This window comes from Mustelus asterias, chromosome 5, assembly GCF_964213995.1.
Source record: "Mustelus asterias chromosome 5, sMusAst1.hap1.1, whole genome shotgun sequence".
Classification (NCBI taxonomy): Eukaryota; Metazoa; Chordata; class Chondrichthyes; order Carcharhiniformes; family Triakidae; genus Mustelus; species Mustelus asterias.
This window is the reverse complement of record NC_135805.1, coordinates 112,285,520-112,305,014: the sequence shown is the minus strand read 5'-3', so window position 1 is coordinate 112,305,014 and position 19,495 is coordinate 112,285,520. Positions and strand designations below refer to the sequence as shown.

Genomic DNA, 19,495 nt, shown 5'->3' with positions numbered 1-19,495 from the left:
AGTTGAAGCACTCTCGTCTCTGATTGTGGCCTCAAGCTCCATTGAGTGCATAGTTTAGGTTGACACTCCAGTGCAGTACTGAGAGAATGTTGCAATGTCAGAGATGCCATTTTAGATAAGATCTTAAATTGTCGCCTTAAGTGGATTTAAAAATATCCCAGAGCATTATTTTGAAGAAGGGAAATTCTCCTGGTCCCCTGACCAATATTTATACCTCTACCAAAATCAGTAAACTCATTTATCTGGTCACATCTAATTTCTGTTTATAGAACCTTACTGAGCACAAATTGACTGCCATGTATTCCAACATTGCGAACTTCAAAAGTGCTTAATTGATTGTGAAAGGTGCAATACTAATGCAAATTCTTTATCTCCTGCTGATATGGTGGGTCGTAACTTTGTTCCAAATTTAACTTTGTCGTAGCTGCTTATTCATGTATAGCTGTAGACATTTGTTCTGAGCCACATTTGACTTTGGATTGTACAATGCAACATTAATAACAATACATTTGTATAAAATCTCTTTAACTGCTGCTTCAACACTTCAATTCCCAATAACAAAATCACATTCGCAGAAAGAATTCGCAGAGGGTCAAACATGATGACTTACTTTTGAGGTATTTATTTGAACAGGGAAATGTATACATTTGTTATGACTTTTTGACTCTTTTACTGAAGTTATTTGTACAAATCAGTTTCTTCCTTTTGTATGACAAATCAGTTTGTCATACAAAAGGAAAGTACAGTGGTTCCTGGAAATCTGAAGTAAAAACAAAAAGTGTTTGAAAATACTCAACAGGTCAAGCAGCTTCTGTGGAGAATGGGTGGAATTTTTCAATCCTGCCCACTGTGGGACCAGGAATTCCCACCCGAAGTCCATGGGCAATTTGCTAATCCATCAAATTATCTATCCCAGCTGCATCAATTCCCACCCTGGGCAGGACCAGAATACTTCGACCAATGTTTCAGGCCACTGACCTTTCTACAGAAGTCCAAACTCTTCACAGAAGCTGCTTGACCTGCAGAGTACTTCCAGCTTTTTATGCTTTCGATGTCATGCTTTCCAGTGCTTCAGACCTGCGAGGTATGTCCCAAAATGCAATACACACAAAATACACCAGCAGTGAAACAGTAGATTATAATTCATAAGCAACAATTTTGTTGACTGACTTACCTTACTTCTGCATTACAGGCCCAAACTCCTTCAATGTTCTGCTAAAGTGTCAGCAGTTGCAAGGCCTGAAATTAGGAACAGAATTGGCTGTCACCTATTTTTTAAAATAGCAAAAAATTCCTACAGACGCACATTTGTGCACCTAGTGTTGACATCATAAGAAGAAGCAAAACTGGCGGAATGGCGTGATCTTTCCTAAATCATGCAAACTCCCTTGCACTGAATGAGAAGTGTGTTTGTATAATGTATGGTGCATGCATACTTGCCTGCTTGGATAACGTTCTGGTGGAAGTAAGCCCAAATATGCTGGTCTTCTAATGGCAATCTGTACCTAAAGCCAGCTCCAACCCACTCACTTTTCACCCAAACGGAGTGACAAGGCGCCATGGGGAAAAAAAATCCCCTGCTACTCCCATAAGGAGAAGTCAGTCAGGAATGACTAAAAAGGGCACAGGCAGTCATTTATTTTGTCATGCTCTAATTTTCATTTCCTCTTATTGCTACTTTGCTCTATTGACCAGTCCTTTTCCTTCAATTTACTACATCTTCCCTCATGTGATTTCTTTCTGCACTATTTAGTTTAAAACCTTCTCTACCATCCTAGTTATATGGCCACCAGAACTCTGCTGTCAGCACATTTAGGTGAGGACCACACCAACAAGCAGCTCCCACTTGCCCCAGTAGTGGTGTCAGTGCCCCATGAATTGAAACCAATTTGGTTTTTATTCATTCAGGTGGATATGGACATTGCTCACCAGGCCAGCATTTATTGCCTATCCCTAATTGCTATTTTGAGTGGCATTCTGGGCCATTTCAGAGGGTATTTAAGAGTCAACCATATTGCTGTGGATCTGGAGTCACATGTAGGTCAGACCATGTAAGCATGGCAAATTTCCTGCCTTAAAATGACTTTAGACAACCAGATGGGTTTCTATAATTGACAATAGTTTCATGGTCATCATTAGTCTTTTAATTCCAGATTTTTATTAAATTCAAATGTCACCATCTGTCATGGTGGGTCCCAGAGGATTACCCTGGGTCACTGAGTAACAATACCACTGCAACCACTGCCTTCTCCACACCAATCTTTGAGACTCACATTCAACTCCCTAATCTTATTTTCTCTACACCAATTTTCCTGTGGCTTATCTAATAATGCAGAAATTATTATCTTTGAAATTCTGCTTTTTAATTTAGCCCCAGACTGTCTATAATAAAAGAACAAAAAGCTTTTCTTTGAAGCTTATGCAATGCTACGATACAAAATATTGGGGACATTAGATCCCAGTTTGAATCATGGAGAGTGAGATTACACTTGCTGGAGTGTTCCTTGACATTGGGCATGGGAGAAAAATCCCTGTAAAGCCCTTAAAATGGAATGGAAAAGCTAGAAATCCTCGGGCCAGATTTTATTGCTGTAAGATGTTGAACACTACAAAATAAATTCAACATGGAAGATTTAAGCTATAAAATGTTGATCAAGTGTTGAGCTTTATAATTATTATAATGTCAACACTATCTTTGTAAGTTGCTAAATATAATGTGTGTTTACAACAATGAATGGTCAAGAACACAGAAAGCATTGTTGAGGTACAGAATGTGCGTGCACCCTTTTATAGACAGTAAAATTTGCTATTGTCAACATGTCATTTAAATACTTAGGTTAAAATTATAAAGGGAAAATATATCATCCAGATATAAAATGAAAATAAGAGTACGTTGGAAAAATATGCTGTTCTCCAATTCAGTTTACCATAAATTTAGCAGTTTTTAACAATAGTTCTCCGCATCAAACATTGCTATAAATAGATGGCGCATATGTCAGGGATCAGTGATTTATGTGAAATGACCTACCGACTGGTACCTACCAGATTAAAGCTGGCACATAGAAGTGAAAGAGCTCTAATGGTCATGATTTAAGTGATTTTCCATGAACCGCTGGCCCCTGAGCTGTTTTTCATAAAATTGTTGGTTCTTAAATTATTGAGTCATAGAATCCCGACAGTACAGAAGGAGGCCATTCGGCCCATCGAGTCTGCACCGATTCTCCGACAGAGTGCCTTACCCAGGCCCTACCCCCTAACTCCACATATGTCCCCCAATAAAGGAAGCTACTCAGCCCGCTTTTGTAAGTGTCAATTTAGTTACACTTCCCCACTCTTTACGCTTAGTCCTTGTTGTAGTCTCGTACTGCCAGCATATATGCTGAGAGTTTCAATGTAGATTTCATGGGATCTGTTACTATGTTATCTATGCTGAACAAGATATTGAGGCTGATAAGTGTCCTGGTTGAACACAATTACAATTACATGAAGTTTATTACTAGCAACCACTGCATACAGCTCCGTACAGACATTGATCTCGTCTACAGGCTAACAATTGCATAGACCTATGCCTGACTCATAGGGTATAGAGGAAGTCTTATTGTTACAGAGTCATAGACTGTAGTGAATATCTTCAGGCAGTATGAAATATCTAACATGGAGGCTCTACCCATTACCCTCCAGCCTTGCACACCGTAATGTCATAGTCATATCAGATGCAACTTCTTAAAGGTACGTGTCACTGTCTGCATTGTAAGAAGTCTCACACCACCAGGTTAAAGTCCAACAGGTTTATTTGGAATCACGAGCTTTAGGAGTGCTGCGCCTTCATCAGGTTTGATCACCTGATGAAGGAGCAACATCCGAAAGCTCATGATTCTAAATAAAACCTGTTGGACTTTAACCTAGTGTTGTGGGACTTCTTACTGTTCCCACATCAGTCCGGCATCTCCACATCATGACTGTTTGCATTGACGTGCATACAAATATGACAACAGTACTTTTATTAGTGCAACGTATTTTGTCCTTAAAAGGCTTGCTTTATTTCAAATTTTAGATCAACTTCTTTCATTTTCGGCAGAGATAATGAACATGAATTGATGCAAAATTCAGCTCAGAGGGTATGTTGCCTATAGTTGTGTTCTGTGGCTCAGCTGGTAGCAATCTGGCCTCTTGAGTTAGAAAGTTGTGGGTTCAACAGTGATTGTATTTCAATGGTTGTAAAGCACCTCTGGCATCTTGAGGTCATGAAAGGCTCTATATAAATGCAAGTCTTTTTTTCTTCTCTAAGATTAATTTTGCATGTTAATAGGTCTATGCTGCATAATGGCAGCACACATTGGAAATTGGGGTGGTGACATCACTCTGTCCAATTCACAGCCCACATGATTTTTCAAACATTAGGTTTTAAGTCTTCCATTGGAACCCCTGGTCACAAACAGAAGTATAGGCTAAAAACACCCAGCTCTTCCAACAGAATTCCAGGATTAGTTTGGATGGAGAGGGGCAGAAGGTCCTTGAACTAGACAGGTACCTGGTGTTATAATCCAGAAATCCAAAATTAAATCAAAAGATTCCATAGACAATGCAAAAGCATTACATTGAGATAACCACCCTTTCTCCTCCAGAGTACCTCACAGCTTCTTTGGGGGTCAGTTAGCTCAGTTGGCTGGTTTGTGCTGCAGGATGACAACAACAGTGTGGGTTCAATTCCTGTACTAGCTGAGGTTATTCATGAAGACTCCACTTTCTCAACCTTGCCCCTTGCCTAAGGTCTGGTGATCCTCAAGTTAAAAATCACAGATTGCCATCTGGGAATACGGTGACTTTAACTTTAGGGGCGGCACGGTGTCACAGTGGTTAGCACCAGGGACCTGAGTTCAATTCCAGCCTTGGGCGATTGTGTGGAGCTTGCACATTCTCCTCGTGTTTGTGTGGATTTACTCTGGGTGCACCATTTTCCCCTCTCAGTTGAAAGATGAGTGGGTTAGGTGGCTTGGCCATGCTAAATTGCCCTTTAGGGTCAGGATTACTAGGGTAAATAGCAGGGTTATGGGATTAGGGCCTGGTTGGGATTGTTGTCGGTGCAGGCTCGATGGGTTAAATGGCCTCCTCCTGCATTGTAGGGATTCTACACACATTTTTGTACAACAATCCAACAGTTGATTTGTATCTGTCAATTTAATTTTAGAGTTTTTTTTCTCTCCAGTGTTTTATCGAGCCAGTAAGGCCAATCACTAACATTTTCTCTCTTTCAATTTTTATAGTGTGTACATTATCTCTGCGTAGCACTCAATGGGTACACTATCTCCAATATGTTCATTGTATAAGACTCCGCTTGAAGTCGTTGACAAATGGTATCCAACATCTATTGCCTCCACAAGAGCCAGTGTCTCAGCAGCGGAAGTATTTGTAACAACCCTTTTTTTAATTTTAGCTTCTCAAACTAAAGGCAACATTTCCCATTTTCACACAAGAATATTATGAAACGAGGTGCACTAGAATATTCATCAAGAGATTAGCGTTTGAAATATTCCTAAAATTGCTAGTTTTATGTTCTTTGGACCACTTAGAAATAGGAACTTAAGGCCTCACTTATTTAAATGCAACTTCCTTCATGTTTTATTTAAGTTTTTTAATTGGTGTAGGCTTTCATTAACACTACAATGAAGTTACTGTGAAAATCCCCTAGTTGCCACACTCCAGCGCCTGTTCAAGTACACGGAGGGAGAATTTAGCATGGCCAATGCACCTAACCAGCTCGTCTTTCCGACTGTAGGAGGAAACCAGAGCACCCAAAGGAAACCCATGCAGACACAGGTACAGGTAGAACGTGCAGACTCCACACAGTGACCCAGACCAGGAATCGAACCTGGGTCCCTAGCGCTATGAGGCAACAATACTAATCATTGTGTCACCATGCCACCCAAATAGTTACTCTGTGGGTGAAGGGTTCAGCATTGTACTTAAAGCTAACATGTCAAAACTATTATCTCATATAGTCTGAGTGGCTAGACAACTAGTTCAACTGACCAATCAAGCTTTGTGATTGCTCTGTCTCCTCTTATTATAACCTAATCTTTCTGTGATGATCTAGTACAATTAACAGGATGAAATTAATTTAATATCTAAATTAATGTAGTTAAAAGCTACACAGGTCTGACTATCAATTTTAAATTTACTTTAATCTTATTGATGAAGCATTTCTTAAATTCCACAGTACTACCCCATAAGAAATGATCTTATGAAGATGTGTCAACATTTTACTTCATAACATTACCAAACCGTTGACAGATCTACTTTTATCTGAACACAACCTATATTTTTTTCATGTTTATATCTGTCGAGACCATTTTGAGATCTCCTTCTTGTACTGTAAAAGATTCTTTCCCTAGTTTGTGATTGCCACTTCCAGACTCGCTATCAGTACTTGCACTATTTTCTTACTTTCCACTCCTTCATCGTGTTTTGTCAGTCCATGGGCCTTGTGTTTTGGCATCCTGAACATTTGAACCTGCCAGTAGCATTTCCTGTACACCCCACAATTGTCTCATTTTCCATTCATTAAATCAGTCTAGAATGTCTGTCACCTGAATATCCATATGGTGTTTGTACACCTACAGTGACGATAGGGAGGGAGTTCCAGGTTTTTGACCCAGCAGCAGTGAAAGATGGTGAGTGGCTTAGAGGGGAAATTCCAAGTGCTGGTTTGTCATATATCTGCAGCTCTTGTCCTTCTTGATGGTAGCAGTCACAGGGAACGTGCTGTTTAAGGGGCCTTGTTGAATTGCTGCAATGCATCTTGTGACTGGCATTACTGCTGCCATTGTGTGTCAGTGGTGATGGGAGTGAATGTTTGCAGAGGGGGTGTCAATAAAGCAGGCCGCTTTGTGGATGGTGTCATGCTTCTTGAGCAGTGTTTAAGCAACACTTATCGAGGCAAGTGGAGAATATTCCATCACATCCCTGTTTCATAGATTGCCGACATGCTTTGGGGAGTCATGAGATGAGTAACTCACTACAGGATTCCCAGCCTCTGACCTGCTACTGTAGTCAAAGTGGCTACTTCCGTTGAGTTTCTAGTCAATGGGACAGTAGAGAATTCAGCGATGGTAATGACATTGAATATTAAAGGGCAATAATTAGATTCTCCCTTGTTGGAGATGGTCATTGCCTGGCACTTGGGTGGCGTGAATGTTATTTGTCAGCCCAAGCATTGATATTCTCCCTACTATTAGTCTTGAATCCCCTACTTTAACTTAGCTTGTATCTTTTGAGCAGGATTTTTAATCTTTGATAAGGAGGCTGAACAAATTGCCAATGTAACTTTAGGACAACTTGTATTTGTTCTCTCTAAATCTTAACTCCTCAGGCCATTCATACTTGTCTAACATTCTCTTGAGGAACATTAGGTTCTGTTAAAGGGATGCAATATTGTTCTGAATGTGTAAACTGCAGATCAACTCCCCTCCAAAAAACAATTGCCATATCATGCTTCATGCCATGTTTAAATTGTGCCTTTTCACAGAAGCTTTACTCAACAGCATAAATATCTCACATAACTACATCAGTCCTCATAAAATGACTTGTTTTCACTGCTTTACATGGAATTGCAACTCTTTTTCCTGACTTCGTGTTTTTAACCACCAAATCTGAAGCAAGTAGCATTTCTATATTCCTTAATCTTGTGTCAATCCTCACTACTTAGTGAATCAAGCTGTACTATATACTGCAGAAGCACAAGTACTAAATAGCATTCCACAGTTACAGGAGTCAGTGACAAACATATTTATCATAGGATTAAGACTCCTCATGACCAGTGAAATTTGTTCAGATTAGTCAGCCTCTGCATTGTGTGCCATATTGAGGATACCGTCCCTTTTCTTCAGACGTTTCACCACATAAGTCATACATGAAGCATGTTAAACATCTTTTGGACATTCCTGTGATTCAATGGTCCAATATTTTTGATTCACTTTTGTCTTCTGCTATAACAGCCTCATCAAGCCTCATCAAGTCTCAATCTGCTTATCTCTAATCCCTCTGTTATATGGATGCCCATGTCTGGTATCAGGACTATTTCAAATTATTGTGTGTGTTATTTTTTTGTGACACAGCGGAATGTTTAATTTCTTCCATAAAGACTGAAGGAAGTCATTGTTTCTCAAAGTTTTCTTTCAGGCAGTAGACATCTGATCCAACAGAGTCTCCTAAAAATAGATCACCAGTTAGAAAAGAAATGCCTTGCCATATCAGGCATCTTGGCACAATTCAATATTTTAAACATTAATGTTCATCCAATGATTCCCAAGTTGAATTCTGTCAGTCTTGTTTGCAATCTGTTATCATCCATGAGATATTCTTCTATGAGATGACTCCCTGTTTTTCACAATATATATCAAATTCTGACTATGCTTCATAGACAATTAGCAGATCATCTTTCTTGCAGATTTCATCCAAGAATTCAGATAGAAACCATCACTATCCAACTGCTGGACATCCATTGAATAAATACTTTACTTTTGATTTTACTTCTTGTAAAAGTGACAATGTTACGGTCATGCCTTGTTTTCTCTTTTGTAGGCTTGTATCCCTTGTCCACATGATAACTTCATTCTTCCACTGTCATATGGCTCAGGGTCTGAAAACACAGGACAGCAATCACACCCCAACAATGTCCAATCTCTTCCTGCCATTTTCCAGAATAGCAAGAAGGATTTTGGTTTCCTGTCTGAAACTAATTTCTTAAATTTTCACCTTCACCTCCAGGCCACTGTTTTTTACTGCCATGTTATAAGTCAGAATAACAGGTGGTGCAGGATAGAACTGGAGCCAATCTTTACACAGTGTTATATGCATTTATTTATAGCTATACCCATTACAAACATGCACCACCTCATCCAGCAACTACAGTTTCAGTCTGTTCCTATTTAGAAACACAAGTGAATCTGCAGTTAATGACCACCACCTGTGAACAATTAAACACAATTAAAATACAATTAACACCTGGATCTACAGGAGATTTCTCAGGGCAAGTACGAGCATTTTTTAGTGAGAGGAAGTTGACTGGCACACCATCTGGCCAAAATGGCCCCAGCTGAGGATCCAGGTCACAGACAACTGAAAACCTAGCAAATCTTTCCCATTTCCTGCCCACCTATAAGCGTAACAAAGAGATTGCAAAAGACTTATTTTTAAATAAGGGGAAGATCAACCTCTGCCTCAGAATGTCTCACACTCTGCTCAATCTTGTAGCCTTTACCCTCCTGTGGATACCTCATATGCACTCCTACTGTAAGCGCCTGCCTGTTTTAATAATTGAGTGACTTGCTCCAAACTTTGTATGCTTAGACAGAGTCAACAGTGGAAGTCACAGAAAGTCCATCTTGTCCACTTATAAGTTCACTTGTGCTGAGATAGATGGCCAACTCAGTTTTAGCTTCTGAATATTGGATCTTTTTTGAACGTTCTGAAAAAAGGAATGTTCCTGGCCACCTGTATCTAACAGTAAAAGGAAACTCTGGTGAGGAGCAATGATCTGCAGTGCCTTCTCCTGGATTGGAGGTCAGATGGAGCCCATGTTAGAAGCTTTACAATCTAGAGCAATCAACCTCAGCAACGTAACATATTACATACAGAGCTTTGCAAATGGACGTAAAAATGTTTTTGTTAAGGATAAATTATGAGTGCTACATGAGCTTCGGAATCACTTCCAGGGTCTTCAAATTTTAAGACGCTGGGTGGGATTCTCTGGCCCCGCTCGCCCCAAAACTGGAGAAACCTGTCCAAGGTCAAAGGACCTTTTGTGTGGTCCGCCTCCCACTTGCTACGATTCCCATAGCAGCCGGGACAGGAGAATCTCTCTCTCTATTCTCTCTCTCTCTCTACTCGCACGCCCCCTCCCCTCGCACGCCCCTCCCCTCGCACGCCCCTCCCCTCGCACGCCCCTCCCCTCGCACGCCCCTCCCCTCGCACGCCCCTCCCCTCGCACGCCCCCTCCCCTCGCACGCCCCCTCCCATCGCACGCCCCCTCCCATCGCACGCCCCCTCCCCTCGCACGCCCCTCCCCTCGCACGCCCCTCCCCTCGCACGCCCCTCCCCTCGCACGCCCCTCCCCTCGCACGCCCCTCCCCTCGCACGCCCCTCCCCTCGCACGCCCCCTCCCCTCGCACGCCCCCTCCCCTCGCACGCCCCCTCCCCTCGCACGCCCCCTCCCCTCGCACGCCCCCTCCCCTCGCACGCCCCCTCCCCTCGCACGCCCCCTCCCCTCGCACGCCCCCTCCCCTCGCACGCCCCCTCCCCTCGCACGCCCCCTCCCCTCGCACGCCCCCTCCCCTCGCACGCCCCCTCCCCTCGCACGCCCCCTCCCCTCGCACGCCCCCTCCCCTCGCACGCCCCCTCCCCTCGCACGCCCCCTCCCCTCGCACGCCCCCTCCCCTCGCACGCCCCCTCCCCTCGCACGCCCCCTCCCCTCGCACGCCCCCTCCCCTCGCACGCCCCCTCCCCTCGCACGCCCCCTCCCCTCGCACGCCCCCTCCCCTCGCACGCCCCCTCCCCTCGCACGCCCCCTCCCCTCGCACGCCCCCTCCCCTCGCACGCCCCCTCCCCTCGCACGCCCCCTCCCCTCGCACGCCCCCTCCCCTCGCACGCCCCCTCCCCTCGCACGCCCCCTCCCCTCGCACGCCCCCTCCTCTCGCACGCCCCTTCCCATGCCCCCTCGCACGCCCAAGCCCCCGCCCCCTCCCCCTCCCCCTCCCCCTCCCCCTCCCCCTCCCCGTTTGGTGAGAGTCCAAAAGACAATTTGACTTGATCAGTACATACTACATTCTACAATTAAAATATACAAGTCAGAATTCAATTAAATGAAGGAAAAGGCAAATCTTCTAAAAAGATGTAATTAGAGAGAGAGAAATACTTGAGATTCTTAATCACTGTCTTGCTGATGCTCTGGCTTACTTGCAGTTTACAGACCTTGAGTTAAACCACGTGACATGTATATTGATCTTGTAAACAATTAAGTTTAATTTGCCCAATATAGTTCCAGCTATTCCACAGTCATTTTGTGGGATAATTAAATTAATTGCAGTTCTTTTTAAGTTAAAGAACCAAGATGATCTTAAGAAAAGTCAATTATTTGCAGGAAATGTGAATGCCAAATCCAATACAATTCCCCCCAACCTGTGGGAAATATTGAGCTGAACTTATAATTACAGGAGAGGTTGGGCAGCGTGTGCGTGTGCATTGGAAATTGCCAGAGGGCATCACTGGATTCTGAGATCACTGAAATGTGACACAAGTTTCAAAGGGAGGGCAGGAGAGAGAGAAAAGCAGGAACCCACTCACCTCCAGTTATTGGTCTATTAAGCTCTGTGAGGAGTTTATTAACAGACCAAAAGGAGATTTTCAAAAAGGAAATTGCCAAACCCCAAACAATCCAATGCAAATTAGTGCACAGCTATTGGAGTCATTGTGGAGAGCTACACCAAAAAGAAATTGGAACTGGAGGTGTCATTGTGTAATCAGCCACAGTAATGGCTGGCTGGCTTTTTAGCCAATTTCTGAGCACTGATTTCTGGCCTTCTGAATTCCTGCCTCCTCTCTTGTGCAAGACCGCAGCAGGTCCTGTCATGGCTGCTGTCGGCTCCAATAAGCATCTCAGGGATTTTTACAGCAACTTCATTGCAGTGTTAATGTAAGCTTACTTGTGACACTAATAAATAAACTAATCTCTCTCCTTGCAGAGCTCAACACCATTAATTGGTGTGAACTCAGATCCGGCCCAATTGGGAATCGGAAAACTCTGGTTCAGCGAACCACATTAATCGAATGGTATCAGACAAACCTTCCTGCCTTCACCAATATATACAGTGGATATCAGATTGTTATACATCTTTCATGTTTAAGGTTTCATACATGACGTTGTAATGAGTTCACTTTGAACCATGCAGTGTAATATTGTTTGTAGCAGGAGCCACAGAACAACACCGAGTGAAGTACAACTTGATTCTTGGCTGGCAAACATTAGCTGGGGCATGGAGATGCAACATTAATAATACTTTATTAGACTATGACAATGCAATTATTACCTTTCCAGTTTTTGGGGTTTTTTTCTATTTGTCCATAGGTCTGGATGAGACTTTCAAGACTTCATACAGTGGTGATGGCCTTTTCTTCCTAACTCTGCTAATCTTATGTAAACTGATCTTTCATTGTTAATTGTGAAGTGTATTTTCTGTTTTGATCTTTGAACCTAGGCTATGAAACTAACTGTTGGAATAAATGCTACATTCTCTATTTCAACTTGAATTTTTAAGAACCTTCCTGAAACTGACTGACTGTAAATTTTTAACCATTTAAGAGCATTGGTTCTTAAATGGTTAAAAGTGACAGGGGGAAATGAGCAGAAGTGTTGCAACTCTCTATAATGAATCAGGAAGCCTAACTGGAAAAGGAACATATTTTATTACCAAATTTAAAGTAAAACCACTACTTTGATGTACACACACTAGTCCCTGCCTGGGACAACCATTCAACAGGCCCAGTCCTGGGCCTGCCTTGTAAAAGGCTCAGCTAATGAATTCCAGCTGGGCAGGCCACTCACTGCCTGTGATCAGGAAACTCATATTCAATGAACCACACAGCGAGATCAATCAATAATTCCCCATGGACCTCATGGGGACTATCATACCCAACCACACCACCTCCCCCCACCCCTCCCAGCACCCTCTGCTCCTGAGTCCAAGGGTCCGCCCTTGCTCCCATGACAACGGGACCTTTTCTGTCTCTTGGCCTGTAGCCTGATCTCCATTGCTTGTAGGGTCTGGTTGGGGAGTGTGTAACAGATAGGTGAATGCCTGTCCCAGAAAGAGTGTCGACCAGCCACTACAGGTGGTTCATCCTCAGTGGCGACCTGTGACTGGGTATCTAATGCCTGTCTCCATGTCTGAGCCAAAATCATCTTCATCCAGATGACTGGCTCTTGAGTTTTTAGAAGGCGGAATTTCCCGTCCACAGACCAGTGTGAAGGACGCCGACAGTGAGTGTCCATATAAACCGTTGCCTCTGCAGAGGATTTCTGTGACGGAGGTGATCTATGTGCTTTTTTAAGGTTTTCTGCCTGTTTTTTACCTAATAAAACACTGGTCCTATTTTCTTGAGAATAGCTCTTTGCATCCACGGAGAGCCATCCCCAAAATTCCTCGTGGACCGTATTTCCTGGTCTTTGACCATCATGGTCCTTTTCTGGGCTTTTTGTTTTAACTCGACGTTGCCAACAAAATTTGGGAACATCAGGCTTAGCCTAATTCAAAGGGATCAGCTGGGGCTATTCCCATCGTCACATGTGGCATAGTCCTATAGTTGAATAGAAAATGTGCAAGCTTTATTTCTAGGGAACCTGTGATTTGTTTCTTAATTCTACTTTTGAATGTCTGGAGTGCCCACTCAGCCCGGCCTTTGAGGATGGGTGGTAGGGTGCTGTGTGGATGCGCCTTACTTTGCTTGCACTCATGAAGGCCTGAAACTCCCTGCTGGTAAACGGGGTCCTATTGTCTGTCACGAGGATATTGGGCATACCATGCATACTAAAAGATTGATGGAGTTTCTCTATGGCATTATAAGAGGTGGTAGAGGCCATCTGGTGCACACTGATCCATTTTAAATGTGTGTCAATGAGAATTGAAAACATGGAGCCCATAAATGGCCCTGGAAAGTCTGCACGTACTCGCACGCATGGTCTCCCCAGCCATTTCTAAGAGCTCACTGAGGCTGCTGTTGGGACCTTCAAGTTTTCCTCACAAGTTTTGCAACACTTGACCGGGTTTTCAATATCACTGTCTATGCCAGACCACCAGATATCACTCCTTGCAAACATTTTCATCGCAGAAATTCCTGGGTGGCCTTTGTGCAATTCTTGAAGTATTGGCCATTGACCTGGATGTGGAACAACCATCTGGGCCCCCCCACAACATGATGCCATCTTCTATACTCAATTCCTGATATTTAGAAAGATAAGGTTTCAAATCCTCCGTAGCACACCTTGGTGGTCCACCATTTAGTACAACGTGGCATAGTTTCGCCAATGTAGGGTCCTTTTGGGTCCATGCCTGGATTTGCTTGGCAGTTACTGGCAGAGTGTTCAGAGAGTCATGGCAACTTCATCCATCTTCAGAGGAGAAGATAGGCTGGTGGATAGCGGCAGCCTGCTCAAGGCTGCATTGGGTATATGTGTCCTGGACCATTTTCTGAGATATATTCATAGTAACCTAATAGCAGTGCCCAGCGTTGGATTTGGGCTGATGGAATGAGAGGAATCACCTTGTCTTCTTTGAAGAAGCCTAACAGTGTCACTATGATGAAATGCTGACTGTAGACGCACTACTGGAATGTTTCACTGCAAACACCATGGACAAACCTTTTTTCGATCTGTGCATACTTCCTCTCTGCATCCACCATGGTTCATGATGTGTATGCAATTGGAGGTTCTGTCCCATCATCCCAATGGTGTGATAGTACTGCTCCTATCCCTTAGGGGGAGGTGTTGCGGGTTACAATGATTTGGGGTCATAATAGATGAGCATATTTGTTGACAGTAATTGTTGTTTGACGTTTGCAAAGGCTTCCTCTTGTGGCATTTGCCATGATCATTTCTGATTTTTTTAACAGTACATGGAGGGGTGCCAGCAGAGTCACCAAGTTCGGTATGAATTCTCCATAGTCATTTATGAGACCTGAGAAAGACTTCAACTCCGTTGTGTTTCTTGGAGTTGGAGCCCCTTTTATGGCCTTCACTGTCTCTTGAACAGAGTGTAATCCATCCTTGTCAACTCTGCACCCGAGATAGGTTACCTCATTGACCTGAAACACACATGTTTCCCTTTTTAATCAAATGCCAGCATCAGAAAAAAGGGTGCAAGGCCTCCTCCAAACTCTCCAAATGTCCCTTTGCAGTAACTCCTGAGATTAAAATGTCATCCAGATAGACTGCTACTCCGGGCACCTCTTGAAGGATGTTCTCCATCACCCCTTGAAAAATGGCGCAAGCCAAACACACCCCAAAGGGCAAACGAGCATGTTCATGGAGCCCTTTATGAGTATTTAGGGTGACTTAATTCCTAGATGATGCCGCAAACTCCAGTTGGAGGTAGGCATGACACATGTCAAAATTGGAAAATATGTGACCCCTCCCCAGTTAGCTTCGCATATAAGTGCTCTAGGTATAGCATAGAGTATCTGTCGAAACGGGAGTCTCTGTTGACCATCAACTTATAGTCCCCACAGAGATGGACCGAATTATCAGGTTTTAAAACTGGGATTACTGGACCGGCCCATTCAGCAAATTGTACTGCACATGTGATGCCAAGTTCCTCTGAACTATCCAATTAAGCCCCTACTTTGGCATATATGGCATAGAGTCTGGTCATACCCTGAAGTATTTCGGTCGGGCCTTTGAGTCCACATAGACCTTGGCCCTAGTGCCTCTAATTTTCCCGAGGTCTTCTTGGAGCACTTTGGGATACTTCCTAATTACTTTGTATAAATTGCCAGGACCTATTTTAAAGATCTGTTGCCAATTCAGGCAGATTTTCTGCAGCCAGTCCCTTCCCAAAAGGCTGGGCCCTGGTCCTTGAATCAATATTAGGTGGAATTGGATTGTCTGTTGCCAGTGCGCAACTGGGGTTACAGTGGTCCCAACAATATGTAAGGGCTTCCTAATGTATATGGCCAATCTAGCTTTAGTGTCCTGCAGGCTGAAAGACAAGATGCCCAATTGGGGTTTTGCTCCCCTATAATAGATATAGCAGCCCCTACCTGGGGGTGACCATTTACCTGGAGTTTAATCATGATTGGAGCCACTCAGATTGGTTTATTTGTATAGCCCTATCTTGAGGTGGCTTTGCCCTTTGGCCTGGGCAATATGTGTTTTGCCTGTTTCTCTGCGGTGGACCTTATGACTACAACTGCCGCATGAATGTTCTCGCTCCCCACTGCATTGTGGAAAGACATCCCATCTAGTTCTGGAATCTCGCAGTCTCTGACTCCAATTGCCCATTCTTGGCAGAAAATGTGAGATGTGAGCGTTATCCATTGAGGACTTGGTTCTGCAGTATGGGGGTCACTCAGAGTAGCACCATCTATGGACCACTGAAGCTCCTGGGCCCTCTTCAACATTTTTGAGGGAAAGGACCAGTCCTATTGCTTTCTTGAGGTCCAGAGTTTGTTCAGTCAGTGGCTTCCTTTGGGTCACAATGTGATTAATTCCACATACTAAATGATCTCTTAACATTTCGGGAAGTGCTCCCCAGTACTCAGTGTTCTGCCAATTTCTGCAGTCTCAGAATTCAAAGACTGGTTCCCCAGGGAGTCTAGTTGCCGTGTTAACCCTGTAGCATTGCAATATAACAGACGGTTTAGGGTCATAGTGGTCCGATACCATATCTACCAATTCATCAAAAGATTTTAAATCTGGGGCTGCCTTTTTATGATGATGAAAGTCGGAGCCCCACAAGCAATTATGAAGATGACTTTTGTCGGTTGTCGACGTCTATCCCGTTTACCCAGAATAAATATCGCATTTCTTCAGCGTACTGAGGCCAATTTTCCACACCCACAATTACAAGATTCCAATTTGCCAAACATCAGCATTTTCAATATCTCCCCGTCACTGCCTTACCGGATTTGTTGAAACACAAGGCTGTCTGAAACTTTCTGTTGTTCCTTGTCGCCAATGTAATGATCAGGCAGCCCAACTGGAAAGGAACATAATTTATTACAGAATGCAAAGGAAAATGACTACTGTGGTGTACACACACTAGTCCCTGCCTAGGGCTAAAGTTCAGCAGGCTCAATCCTGAGCCCGCCTTATAAAAAGTTCAGGCAATGACTTCGAACTGGGCAGTCAATCAGCAATTTCTCATGGACCTTCTGGGGGTTATCACACTGTCGCTGGATCAAAATAGTGGAACTCCCTTCCTAACAGCTCTGTGGGCCTTCCTACAACACATGGACTGTAATGGTTCATGAACAGGTGGCAAGATGGCATAGTAGTTAGCACTGCTGCCTCACAAACCCTGGGTGGGATTGTGGTCGGTGTAGACTCGGGCCAAATGGCCTGCTTCTGCACTGTAGGATTCTTTGACTCTATGATGCACTAGGGATCCGGGTTCGATTCCAGGCTCGGGTAACTGTGTGGAGTTTGCACGTTCTCCCAGTGTCAGCATGGGTTTCCTCCGGGTGCTCCGGTTTCCTTCCACAGTCCAAAGATGTGTGGGTTAGGTGGATTGGCCATGCTAAATTGTCCTTTAGTGTCAGGGGGCATTAGCGGGGTAAATACATGAGGTTACTGGGATAGGATGGGATTGTTGTCGGTGCAGGCTCGATGGGCAGAACAGTCTCCTTCTGCACTGCAGGGATTCTATGAACACGACTTTTCAAGTAGGCAGTGCCCAAGTACCATGAACAAAATAAAAACAAACTCTCCATAAGTCACTACTATAGTTACATTGAAAGGCAGTTATTGCTATTAATCAAATTAGGTTTATTTACAGGCTCGTCCAGGCAAAATGGGCTGAATGATCAGCTTCTGTGTCATGAATAAATAACATTTCTTTCTTTTCAGCCTCACTTAATTTTCCATGATCCTATTTGCTGTTTTGCAGTGACCTCCTGTTCACAGTATTCATTTCTTTTCCCCCATTGCTGCTGGGTTGTAGCAGATACAAATTGAAGTCATTATGTTGCATGGTGACAGAGGGCTATAAAATGTCAGCAATTAATTAGAGTCCAAAATGCAAATTGTGATAAAATGTATCCCAAATGGTTAATACTGACTATATTACTCAGTCTTTGAGAGTCAGTTTTTTAATTGCCTAACAATAACTAGCTATTTTACAAAAAGCAACTAAACATAAGATTGTGTACAACACTATATTTTTAAGAGTTTTTTTTAATTTTCACAGGTCAGCATTCGCGACTGGTTATGGGCTGAAAAGATCTATAACCTCTGTGAGATTCTTTGTAAAGTTCACAAGGTAACTGTCTCTGTGCGGCAATAAAATGAAGCTATTCTGTCAGGGGTACAGAGCAATGAACAACAGGCTGGAACTCATACATGGGATGGTTTTGCTACATTTGGCGCAGATTAGATAGAAGGAAAGAAATATTAAAATGAGAAGGGTGATGTTTTCACCTAGATTTGGTCACTCAGAGTCACAATTTAACTCAGTTGTAGCATTCTAACTTGTAAGTCAGAAGGAAGCAGGTTCATTGACCCAGATTTAAACTAATGATCTGCTGTTACATTGTTGGGGGTGCCATCCTTTTGATTAAAGTTTAAATCGCGCATTTGTTTATTGGGCCATTGAAAGCTGTAACTTCAAGATGGCAGGTTACCATTTTATAAGTACGTCATCAAATGGGTTGAAAGGCCGTTGGCATCCAAATCGATCATTACAAAATTATGGTACTTAGGTGTACAGAGTAATATATATGGGATCTTCTGTCTCTGTGATTGTGATAGCAAATACTATATTTAGATACATACCTCAATTGCAACCGTACTTTTTCCAATTTAGAAAAAAGGCTTTTACATGATAAATAAACCCTTGTGCTATTTTGCTTTACTCTGTTGATGATTCTTCATGAATGAGTTGAGTTAGTTTTAAGGATGAGTCACATCCCTGACATTGTTTGACCACAGAAGAAAGGAGGCGATGTGGTACCAATCTAACTTCTTATGCACTGCATATGTTTTAATAACTTAAAAATCTTTAATCTTCCTACAGTTCCTGCTTGCAGACCTTAGATCTTAGTGTCACATACTTTTCCTATTATAAATTCCTGTGTGCACTTCTATAATTGAAACTGCCAATGTAAATTTTCCACAGTGTAATCATCTGCTTCCACCAGTATCAGTTTTGCATTTCCCAGTCCCTCAGCCCATAATGTGGAAGTTCAATCAATTTTGCTTCTCTGTTTCCCAAGTTACCTTAAATCAAACAATATCAAACCAACTCATTATATAAAAATAACAAACCAAACTGCAGCGATAAACTTGGGGTTTATTGTACCCATATGCCCAGTTCAGTTATTCTCTGTCTGCTAACGCCACTTCACCTGAACAATACATTTGGTTTTGACCCTTGTGTGTGATACCAGAGGAATATTGACCATTTTTTCTCCATTATATTTCCAAACATGCTTGAAGTGAGATCTGTCAAGGTTTGAGCTAATAAGTAAATAGAACAGATTACATCATAATTACAATATATTGCAATATTTTTTTCTGAGGATCATTGATAATCTGGCTATTTACACAAACAGGTGTATAGTTTCCAGTTTTGCAGTCAACAATCCAGGTGCAAATTTCACTCAAAATTGCTCTAATTTTCTGAAGTGATCTCTTTGCTCAAGGTTCCATTCGATCATAAATGCATATCACCAAATGTAAAATCTCCTGTGAGCTTGCACAATTGAGAAGCATTTTAGAATTTTTTTTGAA

The 19,495-nt window shown here is 42.9% G+C and overlaps 1 protein-coding gene across 1 annotated transcript in view; it reads left to right on the top strand.

Annotated features, from left to right (window-relative positions):
• sntg2 (syntrophin, gamma 2) overlaps window positions 1-19,495 on the top strand; it is a 240,135-nt gene that overhangs the window by 163,769 nt on the left and 56,871 nt on the right. Inside the window, exon 13 of the mRNA XM_078213586.1 lies at window positions 17,955-18,026. Coding sequence (XP_078069712.1) covers window positions 17,955-18,026 — 72 coding nt within the window. The remainder of the gene's footprint in view (window positions 1-17,954; window positions 18,027-19,495) is intronic.